The sequence below is a fragment of the Aspergillus candidus genome (genome assembly GCF_002847045.1).
Source record: "Aspergillus candidus strain CBS 102.13 unplaced genomic scaffold BDW47scaffold_49, whole genome shotgun sequence".
NCBI lineage: Eukaryota > Fungi > Ascomycota > Eurotiomycetes > Eurotiales > Aspergillaceae > Aspergillus > Aspergillus candidus.
Window position 1 is genome coordinate 80,505 of NW_020194054.1, and position 15,787 is coordinate 96,291.

Here is a 15,787-nt window from a genome sequence, read left to right on the forward strand (position 1 = left end):
TCATATGCAGTCTTGTGTAAGTCTTGTACGTCCAGAAGCTCTTGTTTCCAGGTGGCTCTTTCATCCAGCAAAGAATCTTTTGACAAAAGATAATCTCTTTATTTCATTATCGAGTTACTACTTTTATGTCTGATGAATTAACAATTACTTTATGACAGATGTCATCTTATCCTGCAATAATATCATTGTGATTATAAACAATGACTGCTCTGACAATGCTATATCATGCAACCCAGTTCATGACTCTTTATTCATTGTTAGAAAGACATCATATATTGTTCTATGCATATACTTGCTTCTGATGATATAAAAAGTCTTGTTCCCACCTATTTCAGCGCTATCAGCAACTAGTTTCACCTCTATACTGTCTACCCACATCTCAAACATCACCAGCAGATAGCCGAATCATCAATATCATAATCCAATTCCAGCAAATCACACCAGCAACCATCTACAATGTCTGAGCTGCCCCTGTGTCTTGCGCCCGGCTTGCTGGGAGACATGACTATTGAAAAGGAAGAGATCGTCAATCTCAATGTCATCGAGCAAATAAACTATTCCGGCTTTGAACGGCGCTTCGCATTCGTTCCGCTCGCCGGAACCTACTCTCAGTACCTGCTCCTTCATCACATGATCAACGAAATTGGAGCAGGCAGAGCGATTTTTACAAACCAGATCGATAACGAACTTTACGGTGGCATTTGGTTTGAGTACTTTGATAATGACAGCTACCCGGAGCCCAAAGCCTGTGCTGTCGAGTATCTACGCGAATATCTTAACGTGTGCTGTGAGCAGTGGAATTTGAAGTAAGTTATACTTGACACTTGACTATGTGGGCAAATTGACTAAGGAAACATAGGCATGGGGCTTACTAGGGGTTGGGATTCTGGTATCTCTGTAACAGTACTAGGGAATCTTCTAGAATTGGGCGCGGGTTGGGGGTTTTTTGTCATCATTACCTGAAATTGGGATATTATAATCAAATTGGAATATTGTTGAGGATTTTAAGCGCTATCGAAATATTGTAGGTAGTAGAATGCTATGTGAAATTGTAGTAGGATTATATATGTTCAAACGCCCTTTTCCTACAGAGTTGGAGAACCAGTGGTAGTTATGTGTTTGAAACACCAACCAGACAGACCCAGTACAACCTTTCTTTCCGTGTGTCTCGTAGATTCCACTCTTCGTAAATACCAACAGGACAGACGACAGGAAAACAATATCCAGCTGATCTATCAAATAAGACCGACTGAACTATTTGTGATATGATTTAACAGGCTATGCACAAATGGAAATTTGCTTTGAAGAATGACTAATTGGCTCATTGGAATTGCTGATTCTATACGCCCAATCAGTAGTCATGAAGCTATCCAAACATACACTTTTTACATGGTGAACCTCAAGAATCCCGATCTTAAAGAGCTTGTATGTATCATTTACATGATCAAAAATCTGATTAGTTTCATTGATTTCGCTTCGAAGTTTGAGAATTTCTGATAGCATCATTGTCTTCTTTCATATATATCCTTTCATTCTGTAATAAAGGCTTTGATCATTATGCCGTTATCGATGCCAATAATGGACTCGACAGTTTCCTTTGTATACCTTGTCATCCGTATCAAGGCCACTAATTTACCCTTTGGTCACTATAAAAAATCATCTGAGACAAATTGGAATAATAAAGAGCATTGATATATCATGATGTACCTACTCCGTGAGACTATAAATACCCCCATTCCCAATTGTCTTAATGATATCAACACCTTGCACTGCTTCAAGTATCTACCTAAGCCAGTTCAATCATCCAACCTCGCAAGATTCTAAACACCAGGTCGTTCATACATACCAAGTTTACTCCCAGCCTAATAAATAGCCTCAACCACAATGGCTACGGTACTGAACCGTCCGTCCGACCCTACCTCTGCCTTCAGCATCAATCCTCTTACCATAATCGAACTCAATACTCATCATGAATTACAATCTCCTGTGCTGAAAAAAGGGTTTGTGTTTGTCCCCATCCTTGGTTTCTACAATGATCGGCGTCATCTCGCCGACAATGTGATTGAACAAATCAACAAAGGCAACGCCGCCTGGAAAGACAGCCTCGACAAGAAGTATGTTGGTGGGGTCTGGCTTCAGTTCTTTTACCATCCCATCAGACCTAGTGGTGTTGATGATGCTATCAAATTCGTTAACATCTATGCCGACCAGTAGATTACGCGAGATTCTTCTGCGTTTGGCTAACAAATTGCACAACACAGAGCATTCTAGTGATGGTGGATTATGAATAGAGATCGGAGTGGTGTTTATACTATCTTGCAAGTTATCTTCAAGCATTAACAGACTGGTTTTGACTTGAAATATTATCAATTTTCACAGTAGTAAGGCAGAATGTAAAAGACACCCGTCGAGTTCTGGGTTTTAGTGTCCCGGTATACAACTTCGGTGTGCTCTGGGAGATAGGTGTGCAATCAGAGCACCACACGAAGTATAGACTGCGGCTCCTACAGCTACTGCAGACATACTCTCGCAAATCCTACACCCAAACGTTTCCCAACGCTAGATATAGGGTTTGACCTGACTGATATTACAACACATACTATCATCAATCTGATCTACTGTCTACAAGGTTAGGAGGAGTGATCTAAGGGTCTTGGAACTTGGCATGTTTGGGGGTCTGACCTTGATAATTTCACCTAGAAGATATGCCAGCAACTATCCATAGTGGTCATGATTATGATGTATATTAACTTGCCAGGATGTCTTAGTTTTAAGTTAATAGCATATATTTGGCGTTACTAAGAGATGAAATTCACTATATTCCTTATACAAGCTTGCATTGATGGATTTTTCCGCTATGACAGAGTCCCTGAACTATTCCTATAGCTTATGATTATCCATCTTCCTCGAGTATGACTGGTGCTGTTGTATCTACTACATCTATACATGAATGATGATGACACCTAAATCACTTGGGAAGACTATCATCCATGAATACATGATCAGTGATAAGTAGTTAAAACAATCACTTGGTGATTGATAAGATCAAGCTCTATATAGCAAACATGTTATCCTCAGGGCTTTGCTATAACAAAGAAAGAGCCCTTACTGACACAAACATGACCTCATCATATGCACTATCATTGTTCATTGATTCTATCACTGGTATATAAAACTATCCATAACTCATTCCTGAGAGATGCCAATCAGCATACATTCTGTATAGCTTCATCAGATTATCTGGCCTTCCTACGAATATAAATACCCCCATATTTCCTTCAGTATGGTTTTCTTCTCTATCCATTCCATATCCTCTTCTACCTGCTCCATCTTCCTTCAATCTACTACAGTTCGCTTCAGTCAGTCCACGCTCGTCTATCCACTGAAGTCAATCCAATTAGGTCTCACCATCTTTATCGACGTTAATCCAAACCACCATCGCGATGTTCCGCCGCTTGCTTAACCGTACTTTCGACCTGGACGAGACCATTAGCATTGGCCCGTATTCCGTTGTCAGATTTGGATTTGGCCGAGCTCCCTCTAGGCGCCTCCATCGGATGTTCGTCTTCATTCCAATCGTTGGCCTTTTTGACAACAAAGGTCACTTGCTGCAAGAGTGTATGGCAATAGTCAGAGATGGAGGGGCCCATTTCACTGACTATGTGGATGATTCAATGGTTGGTGGCGTCCAGCTAGAGTTCCTTGTCGGAGGCAATGTGAGCTATCATGGATTGATCAGCCGTGCCATCCGGGAGCTGAGAATCCACTATCAACATTCTGGTTAATTGAGAATTATGTCTTGCCCTTGCTCATGAGGCATGGCACATTGGAGGAGAAAGGAAAATTGAATAATGATTGATGAAATCGGTTAGTTTGGAATTCCAACAGTCCTTACTTGACTTAACAACTGATGTGACTAGGTTACTGAATACGAAATTGTCTTGGATTTTCTTTTTAAGAGAGAGGGTGTCGAATGGGTTAGGGAGTTTGAATACCGATGGGTGAAATGGGGAGTTTGAAACGTCAATGTTCTGTTTTATGATAACACATGGTGAGATGGAGCTTGGGGATACTAAATTGTCGTTGGATTTCAATGTGTTATCAAATTTGTAATGCAGCATCAACAATAAACAAAATGGGGGTTTAATTTGATCCAATCAACATACCAACTGAAGTAGCAAACACAGTAGGGTCTCGAGTAGTGGTACACAACGTCACCACCTAGCCTTTTCTTGGGTTATATACAACCGCAAGTAGTCTCGCTAACAGCACTGGGCAAATTGAAAACAGCCCCAAACGTATAGAACCAAAATGTCAACCTCAACAGCTGTAAGAAGCACCTGTTCGATTCTGGTACCATTTCACCACCCATAGAATTGCTTCATCATTGCTCTTCATTGATGTTGCATGCGCATACAGGCATCATTCCACTCACACCTTACGCAACTTTATTCAGGGCCAAAATGAGACGTGATTATTCTCGGCTCCTTTCTCGAGCATAACTCCACCTAAGTCCTTTGTTTGCTCGAGGTATGATGCGCTTTAAAGGTGGAAGCTCTTCTCCATCCACTGTCGGACTCTTTTCCTTCGAGCTCGCGAAAACTTCTCGTTGTAGAGAGCTAACTTTGTGGTCATTGTTATGCCAGACAATGAACTGAAAGACACGACCTCCATGGCAGTCTTTATTGTTTTGTCTCCCGAGACAAAGACGGCTCAACCCATCGTTGTTCATATAATGCAATCATCCGCGTCTCTTTATTATCTATGCCAATTATACGTCGCCCCACAATGCTCTCACCCCCCCCGATACTATAAGTACTACAATTTGCCCCCATGATGTTCAATATTCATCGCTCCTAGCGCTCGCCCCCCCATGATCAAGTAAGTAAGCCCCACCCTGTTTCTGACAGAACACAGCATCTAGTCATTATGGGTCTACGATACGAATTCTATGATCCGAATCAGTCCTTTGTCATTCACCCAACAGAGGTAGTCAGAGTTCGTCTCGAGGCGCCGAGGGAGAGCGATGATCTGACAAAACATTTCGCGTATTTCCCCGTCGAGGGTCTGTTTGATAGCCTCAGCAGCCTTGTTGATGTCTTGATTTCAATGTTCATTGAAGACAGTCTCTTTATCAAGGATAGCGCTGATTTTTTTGCTGGCATAGAACCAGGCGTCTTTCTTGAGTTCTATGTCGTCCCCGAGGACCGCGGTTCTACCGAAGGATGTAGGAAAGCTCTTTCGGAGCTCAGGGTTCTAGTCGATACCGAAGGCATGATTGGAAGTACGGTATCGATAAGTTACTGATGGTAGGTTCATTGGTGTCGTTTGGGTATACAGTTACTGTCTTGGTGACGAGGTTTGCGGTAGGCGTTATGCGGGACATGGAATGAATTTTTGATTTATCTGCATTAATGAAGTCTACTCCCTATCGGAGGTGTTGACGGACTTTGTAGGGCTATGTTGTGTCACGGGATCCGTGCAACCAACTGTAGGCACCACACATGGTAAATATCAACTACATAATCAATCAATCTTAATAAACCAATCAAACTCTCGAATACCATTTTGGGATTTTTTTGAGTTAGCTCTCAAATAAATACACGTAATACATCCCTGTCAAGAACCACATTTGCAAAACGCCAACCACCGTGACACCATCACGCACCCCAATTGTGTGCGCACTAGCCCAACCCGCCATCCGCCCTTATCGATTACCCCAACGCCAGAAGTATGAAACATTGCAACATTGAATGTACGCCGCGCGAAGAGCTCAGATAGCTTTCCGATGGCGTGCAGAGGGGTTGTTAATTGGGGACACAATCAGACGACGTGGCCCCGCATGGGCTAGCTACACCTCGGACTTTCCCCGCGGCAACCGACATCATTATAAGGCTGGTTGGTAAAAGTCGAGCTGTCGCGCGACTGCTTTGGCTGTGCATATTTCTCAAGATCAACCATGGGTTCCATTGAAACACCCATTGCGGTTGAAAAGCCGCTGTCTCTGAATACCAAGGGTGCTTCTCTCGTCAATCCAACTCAATCAGATTCGGCTGGTCTGCCGGCTGCAGCTACGAACGGCGCATCAGGCAATCATGAACAAAAGCCCGCGTTTGAACTAGAAGACCATCCCATCGATCGTGTCCGCCCGATCAAAGTCGGCATCATTGGCGCCGGCATTGCAGGCATCACTGCAGGCATCCTCCTTCCCGCCAAATTACCCGGTCTGGATCTTCGGATTTATGACAAGAACCCAGAAGCGGTATGTTTTTCCAGTCTCGTTCATACAATTCGCTAACAAATTAGGGTGGAACATGGTATGAGAACACCTACCCCGGCGTGCGATGTGATATTCCCGCCCACGTCTACCAGTCTGGGTTTGCGCCGAATACACAATGGACGGAGGAGTTTGCTCAGGGAAAGGAGATCCGCGAGTACTGGCAGGGACTTGTCAAAAAGTTCGAGGTAGACCAGTATCTGCGACTGCAGCAGAAGGTCGCGGGGGCGGTTTGGATCCCTGAGGACGGCAAGTGGAGAGTCACCTTGCAGGACCTGAGAGACAATAAGAGAGTATGTCTAAAGCCATCCATAGAGACAAACTGTGTACTAACCCTTCAGCAATACGACGAAGACCTGGATGTCCTCATCCCCGCCATTGGCCACTTCAACGCCTGGAAACTCCCCGACTACCCCGGCATGGACACTTTCCAAGGTGCACTTTTCCACTCCTCCAACTGGGACCACTCCGTCAACCTGACCGACAAGCGTATCGCCCTCATCGGCAACGGCGCGTCTGGCCTCCAAGTCCTACCCTCCATCCAACCAATCGCTACCCACGTCGACCACTACGCCCGCAACCGCACCTGGATCGCCGATTCATTCGGCAATGCCGCCACGGGAGTACGCCGTCTCGAACCCAACCTCATCTCCCAGGACCAGCTCGACTCCTTCCACGACCCCGACACATACCTCCGCTACCGCAAGTCCATTGAACAGGGCTACTTCTCGCGCTTCGGTGCCATCTTTAAGGACTCTCCTGAGAACGAATCCCTGCGTGAAAACTGGAGCCGTCTCATGGTCCAACGCGTTGCCGACAAGCCCTCGCTCGCCGACAAACTGATCCCCGACTTCTACCCCGCCTGTCGTCGAGCCACCCCAGGCCCAGGCTACCTCGAGGCTTTGACCAAGCCCAACGTCGATTACATCACCGATCCCATCACCCACTTTACACCCACCGGCATCGTGGCCGCTGACGGCACCCACCGCCCCGCCGACATCGTGATCTGCGCAACCGGCGCCAACGTCGACCACGCGCCCCCGTTCAGCATTATCGCCAATAATATCGACCTCAAATCTGCCTGGACATCAAACGGCCTGTTCGGCTATCCCTACAACTACCTCGGCGTCGCCGTCCCGGGCTTCCCCAACCTCCTCTGGATCGGCGGCCCCCAGTCCACCGGTCACGGTGGCAGCGTCCCCAACAGTTTGGAAAACCAAATCACCTACATCGCCAAGGTGGTGCGCAAGCTCCGCGGCCACGGCATTAAGTCTATGGCGCCGTCGCGGCAGGCGACAGATGACTTTGTGCAGTATGCGGACGCGTTCTACCCCAAAACCGTTTGGACCGCCAACGATGATTCCGCGCCCGGGAAGCGGAACTGTCGTTCATGGTATAATGGTGGAAAACCCGGAGGGCGCGTCCACGGTCTGTTTCCTGGCAGTGCAGTGCATTTAAATGCTGTTCGGAGGGATCCTCGCTGGGAGGACTGGGAGTATGAGTATGTCAATCCAAGTGGGAATCGGTTTGCGTTTATGGGGAATGGCTGGACGGAGCGGGAGATGCAGGGTGAGGAGGTTGATCTGACACCGCATTTGATGAGGCCTGGAGATGTGGATTTGCGGTCGTATCTGGAGGGGTGGTGGGATGTTTAGAATTGATCTTCGTCGCGACCCATATTTTCTACGAGTTTGTATTCAAGCAGCATAAATAGACGCCGTTACCTCTCGACTATAGAGTACTCATGATTCTTTCAAATATGTACGTAGTGTTCTCTTATTTAGGCAAAATGCGTAATAATATATCGACATCATATCAAATATATCTCATATTGCCGTCACTATATAATATTCTCTTCAAGCAGCATACTTCGGAACAGTTTCACCTCCCTTCCAGAAATACGTCGCCCCCGGATGCGTCTCCGGCAACCGTGTGTGTCCCTGCACCCCATACATGTTCTCGCGCATACTCCCCCCGGGCACCTCATAGTCGGTATGGAACACCCCCCTCCGCTGCAATTCCGGAATCAAATACGTGATGACATCGTCAAATGTATCGGGCACACTGGCATAGCTCAAATTGAAGCCATCCACATCCCCGACCGACACCCACCTCTCCAACTCATCCGCCACCGTCTGCACACTCCCAATAATCTTGCAACCATTCCCCCCGAGCACCAAATACTCGGCAATCGTCTTCTTATCCCACTTCTTCTGCGTCCCCGGCACCGTGCTCGCCCAGTGATTCACCATGCTCCGCACAGCCGGCTGCTCCACAAACCGGAAATCCTCGTCATCTCCCCACTTCGACAGATCGTATCCAGTCCACCCCCCAAACAACGCCAGCGCGCCTTCGCGATCCCCATATTGCGTCAGCGCGTCGAACTTCGCATGGGCCGCCTCGTCCGTCTCCGCAACAATCACCAACACCCCAGCAATCACCTTAATTGCCGCTCCGTCGCGCCCAGCCTGACGCGCCTGCTCCCGCACACTGTCCACACTGGGTCTCACCAGCTCCGGCTGTTGCGCATGCAAGAAGATCGCCTCCGCATGCTTCGCCGCGAACGCCTTCCCGGCACTCGACGTCCCCGCCTGCAGCAAAAACGGCGTGCGCTGCACACTCGGCTCACAAAGATGTGGCCCGGGAACGGTAAAGTACTTCCCAGCATGGTTGATCTGCCTCACCCCGTCGGGATCCGCATACCCCAATTTGCCGTCCTTAGGCTGCACGGCATCGTCCCGCCACGACCCCTCCCACAGCTTGTATGTCACGTCCAGGTACTCGTCTGCAATGCGATACCGCTCGTCGTGCTCGATTTGCGTGTCTAGCCCGAAGTTTCGTGCCGCGCTCTCGAGGTAGCTCGTCACGATGTTCCATCCGATGCGACCGTTCGTAAGGTGGTCCACTGTTGAGAAGCGGCGTGCGAGCGCGTACGGTGCCTCGTATGTCGTCGACGCTGTCACTCCGAAGCTGATTGTCTCTGTCGCAGCTGCCATGGCTGGGACTGAGTACAGCGGATCGTTGATGGGGAATTGTGCTCCGGCTGGGATGGTCGGGTGCAGGTTGCCAGGGCCGCGGTAGACGTCGTAGCCGCCTAGGACGTCGGCGAAGAAGATGGCGTGGAATTTGGCGGCCTCGAGTTTTTGAGCCAGGCTGATCCAGTTTTGGATGTTTTTGTACTCGCGGCCTTTGTCGTTGGGGTGCCGGTGCAGCCCGGGGTTCAGGTGCGACGGGGATTGCATCGCGAACGCATTGAGGATGAGTTGTTTTTTGGGTGCGGAGCCCATTGTGCTTTCTCTTTGTTTCTGTCTTAACTTTGCTTTTGATGCTGGTGATGGTTGTAGTGAAGGAATTGATTTGCAATTCAAGAACAAGTTATATTCTACGAGGAAGGCAACTTTATATATATAGCAATCTAACAATTTAGGCCGTTAAGACAAAAATTCTATACGATAACTCTCCGATAGCATTAGACACCCCACTACAATGTCGACATCGGTCTGTTGTCCGACTGATAGTAGACAATCCTTGGTTGGCTGCATCTGCTGCCGAAGACGTGCGAGACATGCGCGATTGCGCCAGTTTGGCCGGGATGGTGAATGGCGGGGTACTCTCCTATCCTTCCACCTGTACCTATCCTCAAACAGTAGAACATACGCCGGAACAAAAGTTGGAGAAGAAGTAATTGGAGGAGTTGGAGATGATCCTTGTCAATTATCCTGATTCTGATTCTATTGATTGTTGGTTATGGTTCAATGCCTGAGGCTGCTGGGCGTGACCTGCGAAGCCCTATCTTCTTTTTTTACCGGCCTAACCCATCACGCAACATATCCATCCTCATGATAATATCTAATAAATAGTATGATCAATTCATAATACTCATATATCAAACCGGGATATCACAACACCATATGCACCATAACCATAACCATAAAGATCGTCAGTAAAGCAAAAGAGAAGGTGGAAAAAGTAAAAAAAAGATCACTTCAAATCAACAACCACCCTCTTCCCAGACGCAGTCCCATCCTTCAGCATCTCCAAAGAAGTATTCACGCTCCCCAACCCCCCAGGCGATCGCACAATCTCCGGTAACTGCAACGTCCCATCCCGCAGCAGACTCTCCAGCCAAACTACCATGGTCTCCCCAACCTCGGGAGACAGATGGAACAGCTTGATGGGGACAGTATGGTACGCGATTCCTGGCTGCCGCTCCTTCGGTAGACCCGTCAAGCCTAGCAGGTGCGCTTTGGCGTCCCCGTTGATCCCGTCTAGTGTACGCTCGAGCAGCGTGGCCGTCTCGCGCCCGACGAAGTCGATCGCGTACCGTAGCCGCCCGCCTGTTACGCCCCGGATGATTTCGACGGCCCGCTCTGGGTCCCGTCGGTCGATGAGAATATCGGCGCCTGCGCCGTGAAGTTTGCGCCCGTGGGCGGCAACGTCGGCTACGCAGATGACGTGTAGACCGGCGAGCTTGGCTAGTTGGAGGGTGATGTAGCCGGTTGTGGTGGATGCTGTTTCGGTTAGTTTTTTTCCCAAGGATGGATAAAGAGGGATGGAGAGGACATACCACCCCAGATGGCGAGCCAGTCACCAGGTTGAGCGCGGTCCGCACCGGGCAAAGTACAGGAGAAGGTTTCGTCGAGGATGTCAGCCGGGATGTTGTCGCGGTTTAGAGAGCGGATTGTGCGGACGAGGTCGGGGCCCTCGCCGGTAGAGTTCTTCGAAAAATCGATGCCGAAGGAGACACCGAGGGCGAGAACGGAAGCCACAAAGGCCACGCCGAGGGAGGCCGACGCGTAGACGCACTGCGAGGAGGGTATGCGCGCGGCATTGTAGGCCGTCGCGATGGCGTATTCTTGGAAGGCTGCCTTACGAATGTCTCGGTAGTCGGTGGAGGGGACTAGCACCAGGTCGCCTTGCTGTACGCGAGACGACTCGTCCGTAGGGGAGACGATGACGCCGGCGAGATCGCGCCCGTTAATCCAGGGAAGACGAGGGATGCCGAAGTTGAAAGCCCTGGATTGATTAGTATGGATCGACGATGCAAGGCGTAGGGAACAGGACGTACGGGCCCTTCCAATCGACGGGGTTCAACCCGATCGCCACGATCTAATAGATATTAGCCTATAGCCGGGGGGAACAGCAATGATTGGTAGGAAGATTAGATCAGGCCACATACCTTGACGAGAATCTCACCCCGGGCTGGGTTTGGTATGGCATGATCGTGCACCAGTGTGTACTGTTCGCGCGCTGCCTGCAGCAACAGTGCCCTCTGGGTAGACGAAGATCGTCTAATAGGATCGGGCGCGATGTACCGATCGTGTGGTTCATAGATCTCCTCGTGGACGACCGAGGGCTTCTCGAATGAGGACAGCGTATACGTTGCGGTGGTCATGATGTATATTAAGACAGTGACTTAACTCTTTCAACACGTCATGGAATATTGCAGCAAAGACCATCGTGGCTTTTCATGCGCGGTGGGCGATATATCTGGGAAGTTATTCGGCCGAATAACGAAGGGTGGCCCAGGCTCAGCACGTACTACTCCACGGCCTAAAAAAAACTCGACCCCAACGGATATGATTCGCAGAGAGAAGGGTCTTCCACGACCTGCGTAATTGGCAGGGTCGTGTAAGAGTTGGTGACGCTATTCCCGGCGAAAAGTGCTGCTAAGCATTGCGCATAGCGGGGTTGGATGGCGTGATGAAACGAGACCAGGGAGGATCATGGCATAATCGGACCCGAATGGTTCGTCAGTGGACAGCAGAATACTAGGGGTAAATTACGATGGGATCGAGTTGGGTTGACCCGGTGGGCGAGAAATGGAGACGATGATGTGATCGAGGGTCGGGATGATCTGACAGTGTCGATCATTAGGGTTACGGGCAAATGGAGCAACCATCCCACTTCTACTACAGCGCCATACTTGGCCGCATTGATTGGTTTTGCTGGTATTTATCAGTATCCCAGCCCTGATCAGATCAATCAGACACTTCGCGCCCATAATGACGTGCCTGCATTCTTCCTCACATACCAACACCATCGATATGCGACAACCTAACGAGATGTCCGCCGGCCGGATTCCCTTCGACTCCCAACTTGCCAAAGCAACATCATATCGATGGATCAGATTGAACGACAACCGTTGTTGAACCCCATCCAGCATGGACCAAGAACCATCCTGACCCCTGCGAGCGCATACATTCTCGTCATCTCCCGTGTCATCGGCAGCGGCATCTTCGCCACCCCCGGGTCCATCTTCCGCTCTTCTGGCAGCATCGGACTTTCCCTTCTGATATGGGTCGTCGGAACGGTCCTCGCCGCGTGCGGCATGGCCGTCTCCATAGAATGGGGGACCATGTTTCCTCACTCGGGGGGCGACAAGGCGAGTGACGGACTGGGCGGAGTTGGAGTTGGAGTTGGATTCCAGCTGCGACGCTGACACTGACTCTGTCGCCATCCAGGTGTACGTCGAGTATGCGTTTCCCCGACCGCGATTCCTCGCGTCGACTCTCATTGCCGTTCAGGCCGTCCTGCTCGGATTTACTGCCAGTAATTGCATTGTGTTTGCAAAGTACACCCTGTTTGCCCTGGACGCGGCCCACTCGTCCGACGCGGGTGTCAAAATCCTCGCCATCGGGCTTCTCACGGCCATCACGCTTTGCCATGGCTGTTTTCCACGTGTCGGTGTTGCCGTGCAGAACGTGTTAGGCTGGGTCAAGATCGTCTTGATCGCAACTATGTCCCTGACCGGACTGTGGGTCATCCTCTGGCGACCCGCGGCTCCTCGACAGGATCCCACCGCGTGGCATTCCCTCTGGGAGGGCTCAAACTGGAGCTGGAACTTGATCTCTACCTCCCTCTTCAAGGTCATCTACTCCTACGCGGGCCTGAACAACGTCAACAATGTCCTGGCAGAAGTTCATCGCCCAATCGAGACCCTTCGCATCGTCTGTCCCGCCGCGCTGATCACCGCGACTGCGCTATACCTGCTCGCAAATGCGAGCTACTTCCTCGTCATCCCCCCAGAAGACATCAAGCAGGGCGGAGAGCTCGTCGGTGCGCTTCTTTTCGACCGTCTCTTTGGTCCCCACATCGGCCGCGTCGCCTTCCCGTTGGCGATCGCCCTCTCCGCGGGGGGGAACGTCATGGTTGTCATTTATGCTTTGGTATGCATCATCCATTCCATTTGCTTCATAACGCTCATTCTGACCCATATCAGTCCCGTCTAAACCAAGAAATTGCCAAACAAGGCTTCCTACCGTACTCGCGCTTCTTCTCCTCATCCAAACCCTTCGGCTCTCCCCTCGGCGGCCTCATGGTGCACTACGTCCCCTCCATCCTAGTCATCGCTCTCCCTCCTCAAGGAGATATCTACAACTTTATTCTCGACGTGGAAGGCTACCCCGCTCAGATCCTCGCCCTGGCGGTCACGGTCGGTCTGCTCTTGCTGCGTCGACGGGAGCCCGCGCGGCTTCGCCCCTTCAAGGCTTGGCTGCCTGCCGTGTGGCTGCGGATCCTCGTGTGTATTGCCCTGCTCGTGGCGCCCCTGATCCCGCCACCAGATCACAAGGGGGACGTGCAGTTCTTCTATGCCACGTATGCGATTGTCGGCAGCGGGGTGTTGCTGTTGGGTGTTGTGTATTGGTATATATGGACAGTGCTGCTCCCTCGCCTGGGGGGGTACCGTCTTCAGGAGGCAGGGGAGGTGCTGGATGATGGGACGAAGATTACTAAATTGGTACGAGTATGACGAGATTCGCGAATGTGTAAACGGTCAGAAGTGATGATTATATATGTTCCATGCGGGATGATCAATTTGCTTAGAGATATATTGGCAATGCAGGGTTTTTGCATACATAATAGAATATAATAGTCAGAACTGCCACTTATTAAGTAGCTGGACTCATATAGTCTAGTACGAGGTGCTTTAAGATCTTGATAATATCAATCAAGTGAATCTAGTATTCTTGTCATACGGTAATCGTATCAGATGAAGTCTGCATTCAACAGGCACGGACCAAGTTGATACAAACCTAGAGGCAGTTGTGACACGCTTTTGAGTATAGCCGCCCAAGGTACTCAGCATGATTACCGCGGATTTGTACCAAGGAGATAACCTCTTGACCCTGTACAGCAGACAATAGCGGCCAGATGGACAAAACTAAGATTGGCTGGATACTGCCAGCAGAAATCCTTATTCCCACGGGCTCGCCTCGCAAGGCCCCGGAAGACAGATCGAATAATGGTGCTTATAGGTGATTATAAATAGAGAAAGTATTCGCTGCCAGATGATCAATCTCCTTCGTGAGTCATTCGAGCTAGTTCATAATATCCTGTCAGATTGTATAATCGTCTGTTGATTGATCAGCCTGCTTATGCGCATGGCGTGCTCTGACAAATGCATGTCCATGCACCTCAATGTACCTCAACTCCAAGAGGCTATAAGATGGGCGAGCTCTGTCGATACAGATAGGTGTTAAGAGTCATAATCGCAATCATCTAGCAATAATCTCACTGTAAACCATCATACCGTGATACCATGGCTTCCGCTCAAGTCCAGCAAGCTGCCCCTGCTATCTCAGCACCAGTCCCAGCTGCCGTCCCCCACTCCCCCGAGAAACCGCACCATGTGCACACGACGCTGAACTTCCTCCGGGAAATGGAAGATGGGTCCCATCTTGCCCCCAACTACATCGGTGACCTCAAGTCCTACTACGAGCGTCCCATTGAGGCCGTCCCCGTCACAGTCCGCGACGTCAGCGGCCACGAGCTGGACTACGCCCTCGACACCCACGGCTTCCAATTCCATTACCACGTCAGCAATGAGAAGACCTTCCTCGACGAGGACCGCATCAAACGCGATTACTACGCCGAGACAGAGCAGCTCTTGAAGGATGTGTGAGTGGTGTCCGACTACGCCATGTGGGGTCCCCTAACACGGAAATAGAACCGGAGCCTCCCGCGTTTTCATCTTTGACCACACCATCCGTCGTTCGTCGAGCAATGATAATGGCAACAGAGGCCCGGTCCAGGGAGTCCACGTCGATCAGACCCCCACCGCTGCCAAAGACCGCGTCGAGTACCATATTCCGGAGGACGCCCCGGAGCTGCTGAAGGGCCGGTTCCAGATAATCAACGTCTGGCGACCGGTCAAGACCATCAAGAAGGACCCCCTCGCGGTTGCGGATGCGCTCTCCGTGCCGGATACTGACCTCATCCCGATCAAGCTGATCTATCCGGAGCGGGTGGGGGAAACATACTCGGTGAAGCAGAGTCCAACCGCTAAGTGGTATTATCGCTATGGGCAGACCCCTGATCTTGTCACGTTAATCAAGTGCTTCGATTCGAAGACGGACGGGCGCTCACGCCGGGCACCCCATTCGGCCTTTGTCAATCCCGAGACAGAGGGCGAGAATCCACGTGAGAGTATTGAGGTGAGGGCGATTGTATTTCATCCAGAGGATCGGGATTAACTTTGTTGGGTGGTGATGGTATGAATGACGTATG

At 50.1% G+C, this 15,787-nt stretch overlaps 5 protein-coding genes across 5 annotated transcripts; 4 read left to right on the top strand and 1 right to left on the bottom strand.

Annotated features, from left to right (window-relative positions):
* Nucleotides 1-456: 456 nt before the first annotated feature.
* Nucleotides 457-875, top strand: BDW47DRAFT_128310 (uncharacterized protein; the record flags this gene model as incomplete). The annotated part of the gene is made up of 2 exons (XM_024816832.1): nucleotides 457-806; nucleotides 860-875. 2 exons carry the CDS (start codon nucleotides 457-459, stop codon nucleotides 873-875), a joined length of 366 nt encoding a protein of 121 aa, XP_024669255.1.
* A 1,009-nt stretch (nucleotides 876-1,884) lies between these two features.
* Nucleotides 1,885-2,271, top strand: BDW47DRAFT_128311 (uncharacterized protein; the record flags this gene model as incomplete). The annotated part of the gene is made up of 2 exons (XM_024816833.1): nucleotides 1,885-2,114; nucleotides 2,262-2,271. The coding sequence occupies 2 exons, from the start codon at nucleotides 1,885-1,887 to the stop codon at nucleotides 2,269-2,271; spliced, it is 240 nt and encodes a 79-aa protein (XP_024669256.1).
* Nucleotides 2,272-5,959: 3,688 nt separating this feature from the next.
* BDW47DRAFT_128312 (flavin-containing monooxygenase) lies at nucleotides 5,960-7,932 on the top strand (the record flags this gene model as incomplete). Its single annotated transcript, XM_024816834.1, has 3 exons — nucleotides 5,960-6,262; nucleotides 6,307-6,570; nucleotides 6,619-7,932. 3 exons carry the CDS (start codon nucleotides 5,960-5,962, stop codon nucleotides 7,930-7,932), a joined length of 1,881 nt encoding a protein of 626 aa, XP_024669257.1.
* A 201-nt stretch (nucleotides 7,933-8,133) lies between these two features.
* Nucleotides 8,134-9,564, bottom strand: BDW47DRAFT_119685 (LLM class flavin-dependent oxidoreductase; the record flags this gene model as incomplete). Its single annotated transcript, XM_024815382.1, has 1 exon — nucleotides 8,134-9,564. One exon carries the CDS (start codon nucleotides 9,562-9,564, stop codon nucleotides 8,134-8,136), a length of 1,431 nt encoding a protein of 476 aa, XP_024669258.1.
* A 1,666-nt stretch (nucleotides 9,565-11,230) lies between these two features.
* On the top strand, nucleotides 11,231-15,753 carry BDW47DRAFT_119687 (putative methionine permease; the record flags this gene model as incomplete). Its single annotated transcript, XM_024815383.1, has 6 exons — nucleotides 11,231-11,239; nucleotides 12,408-12,662; nucleotides 12,742-13,446; nucleotides 13,500-13,985; nucleotides 14,898-15,178; nucleotides 15,228-15,753. 6 exons carry the CDS (start codon nucleotides 11,231-11,233, stop codon nucleotides 15,751-15,753), a joined length of 2,262 nt encoding a protein of 753 aa, XP_024669259.1.
* Nucleotides 15,754-15,787: the final 34 nt, after the last annotated feature.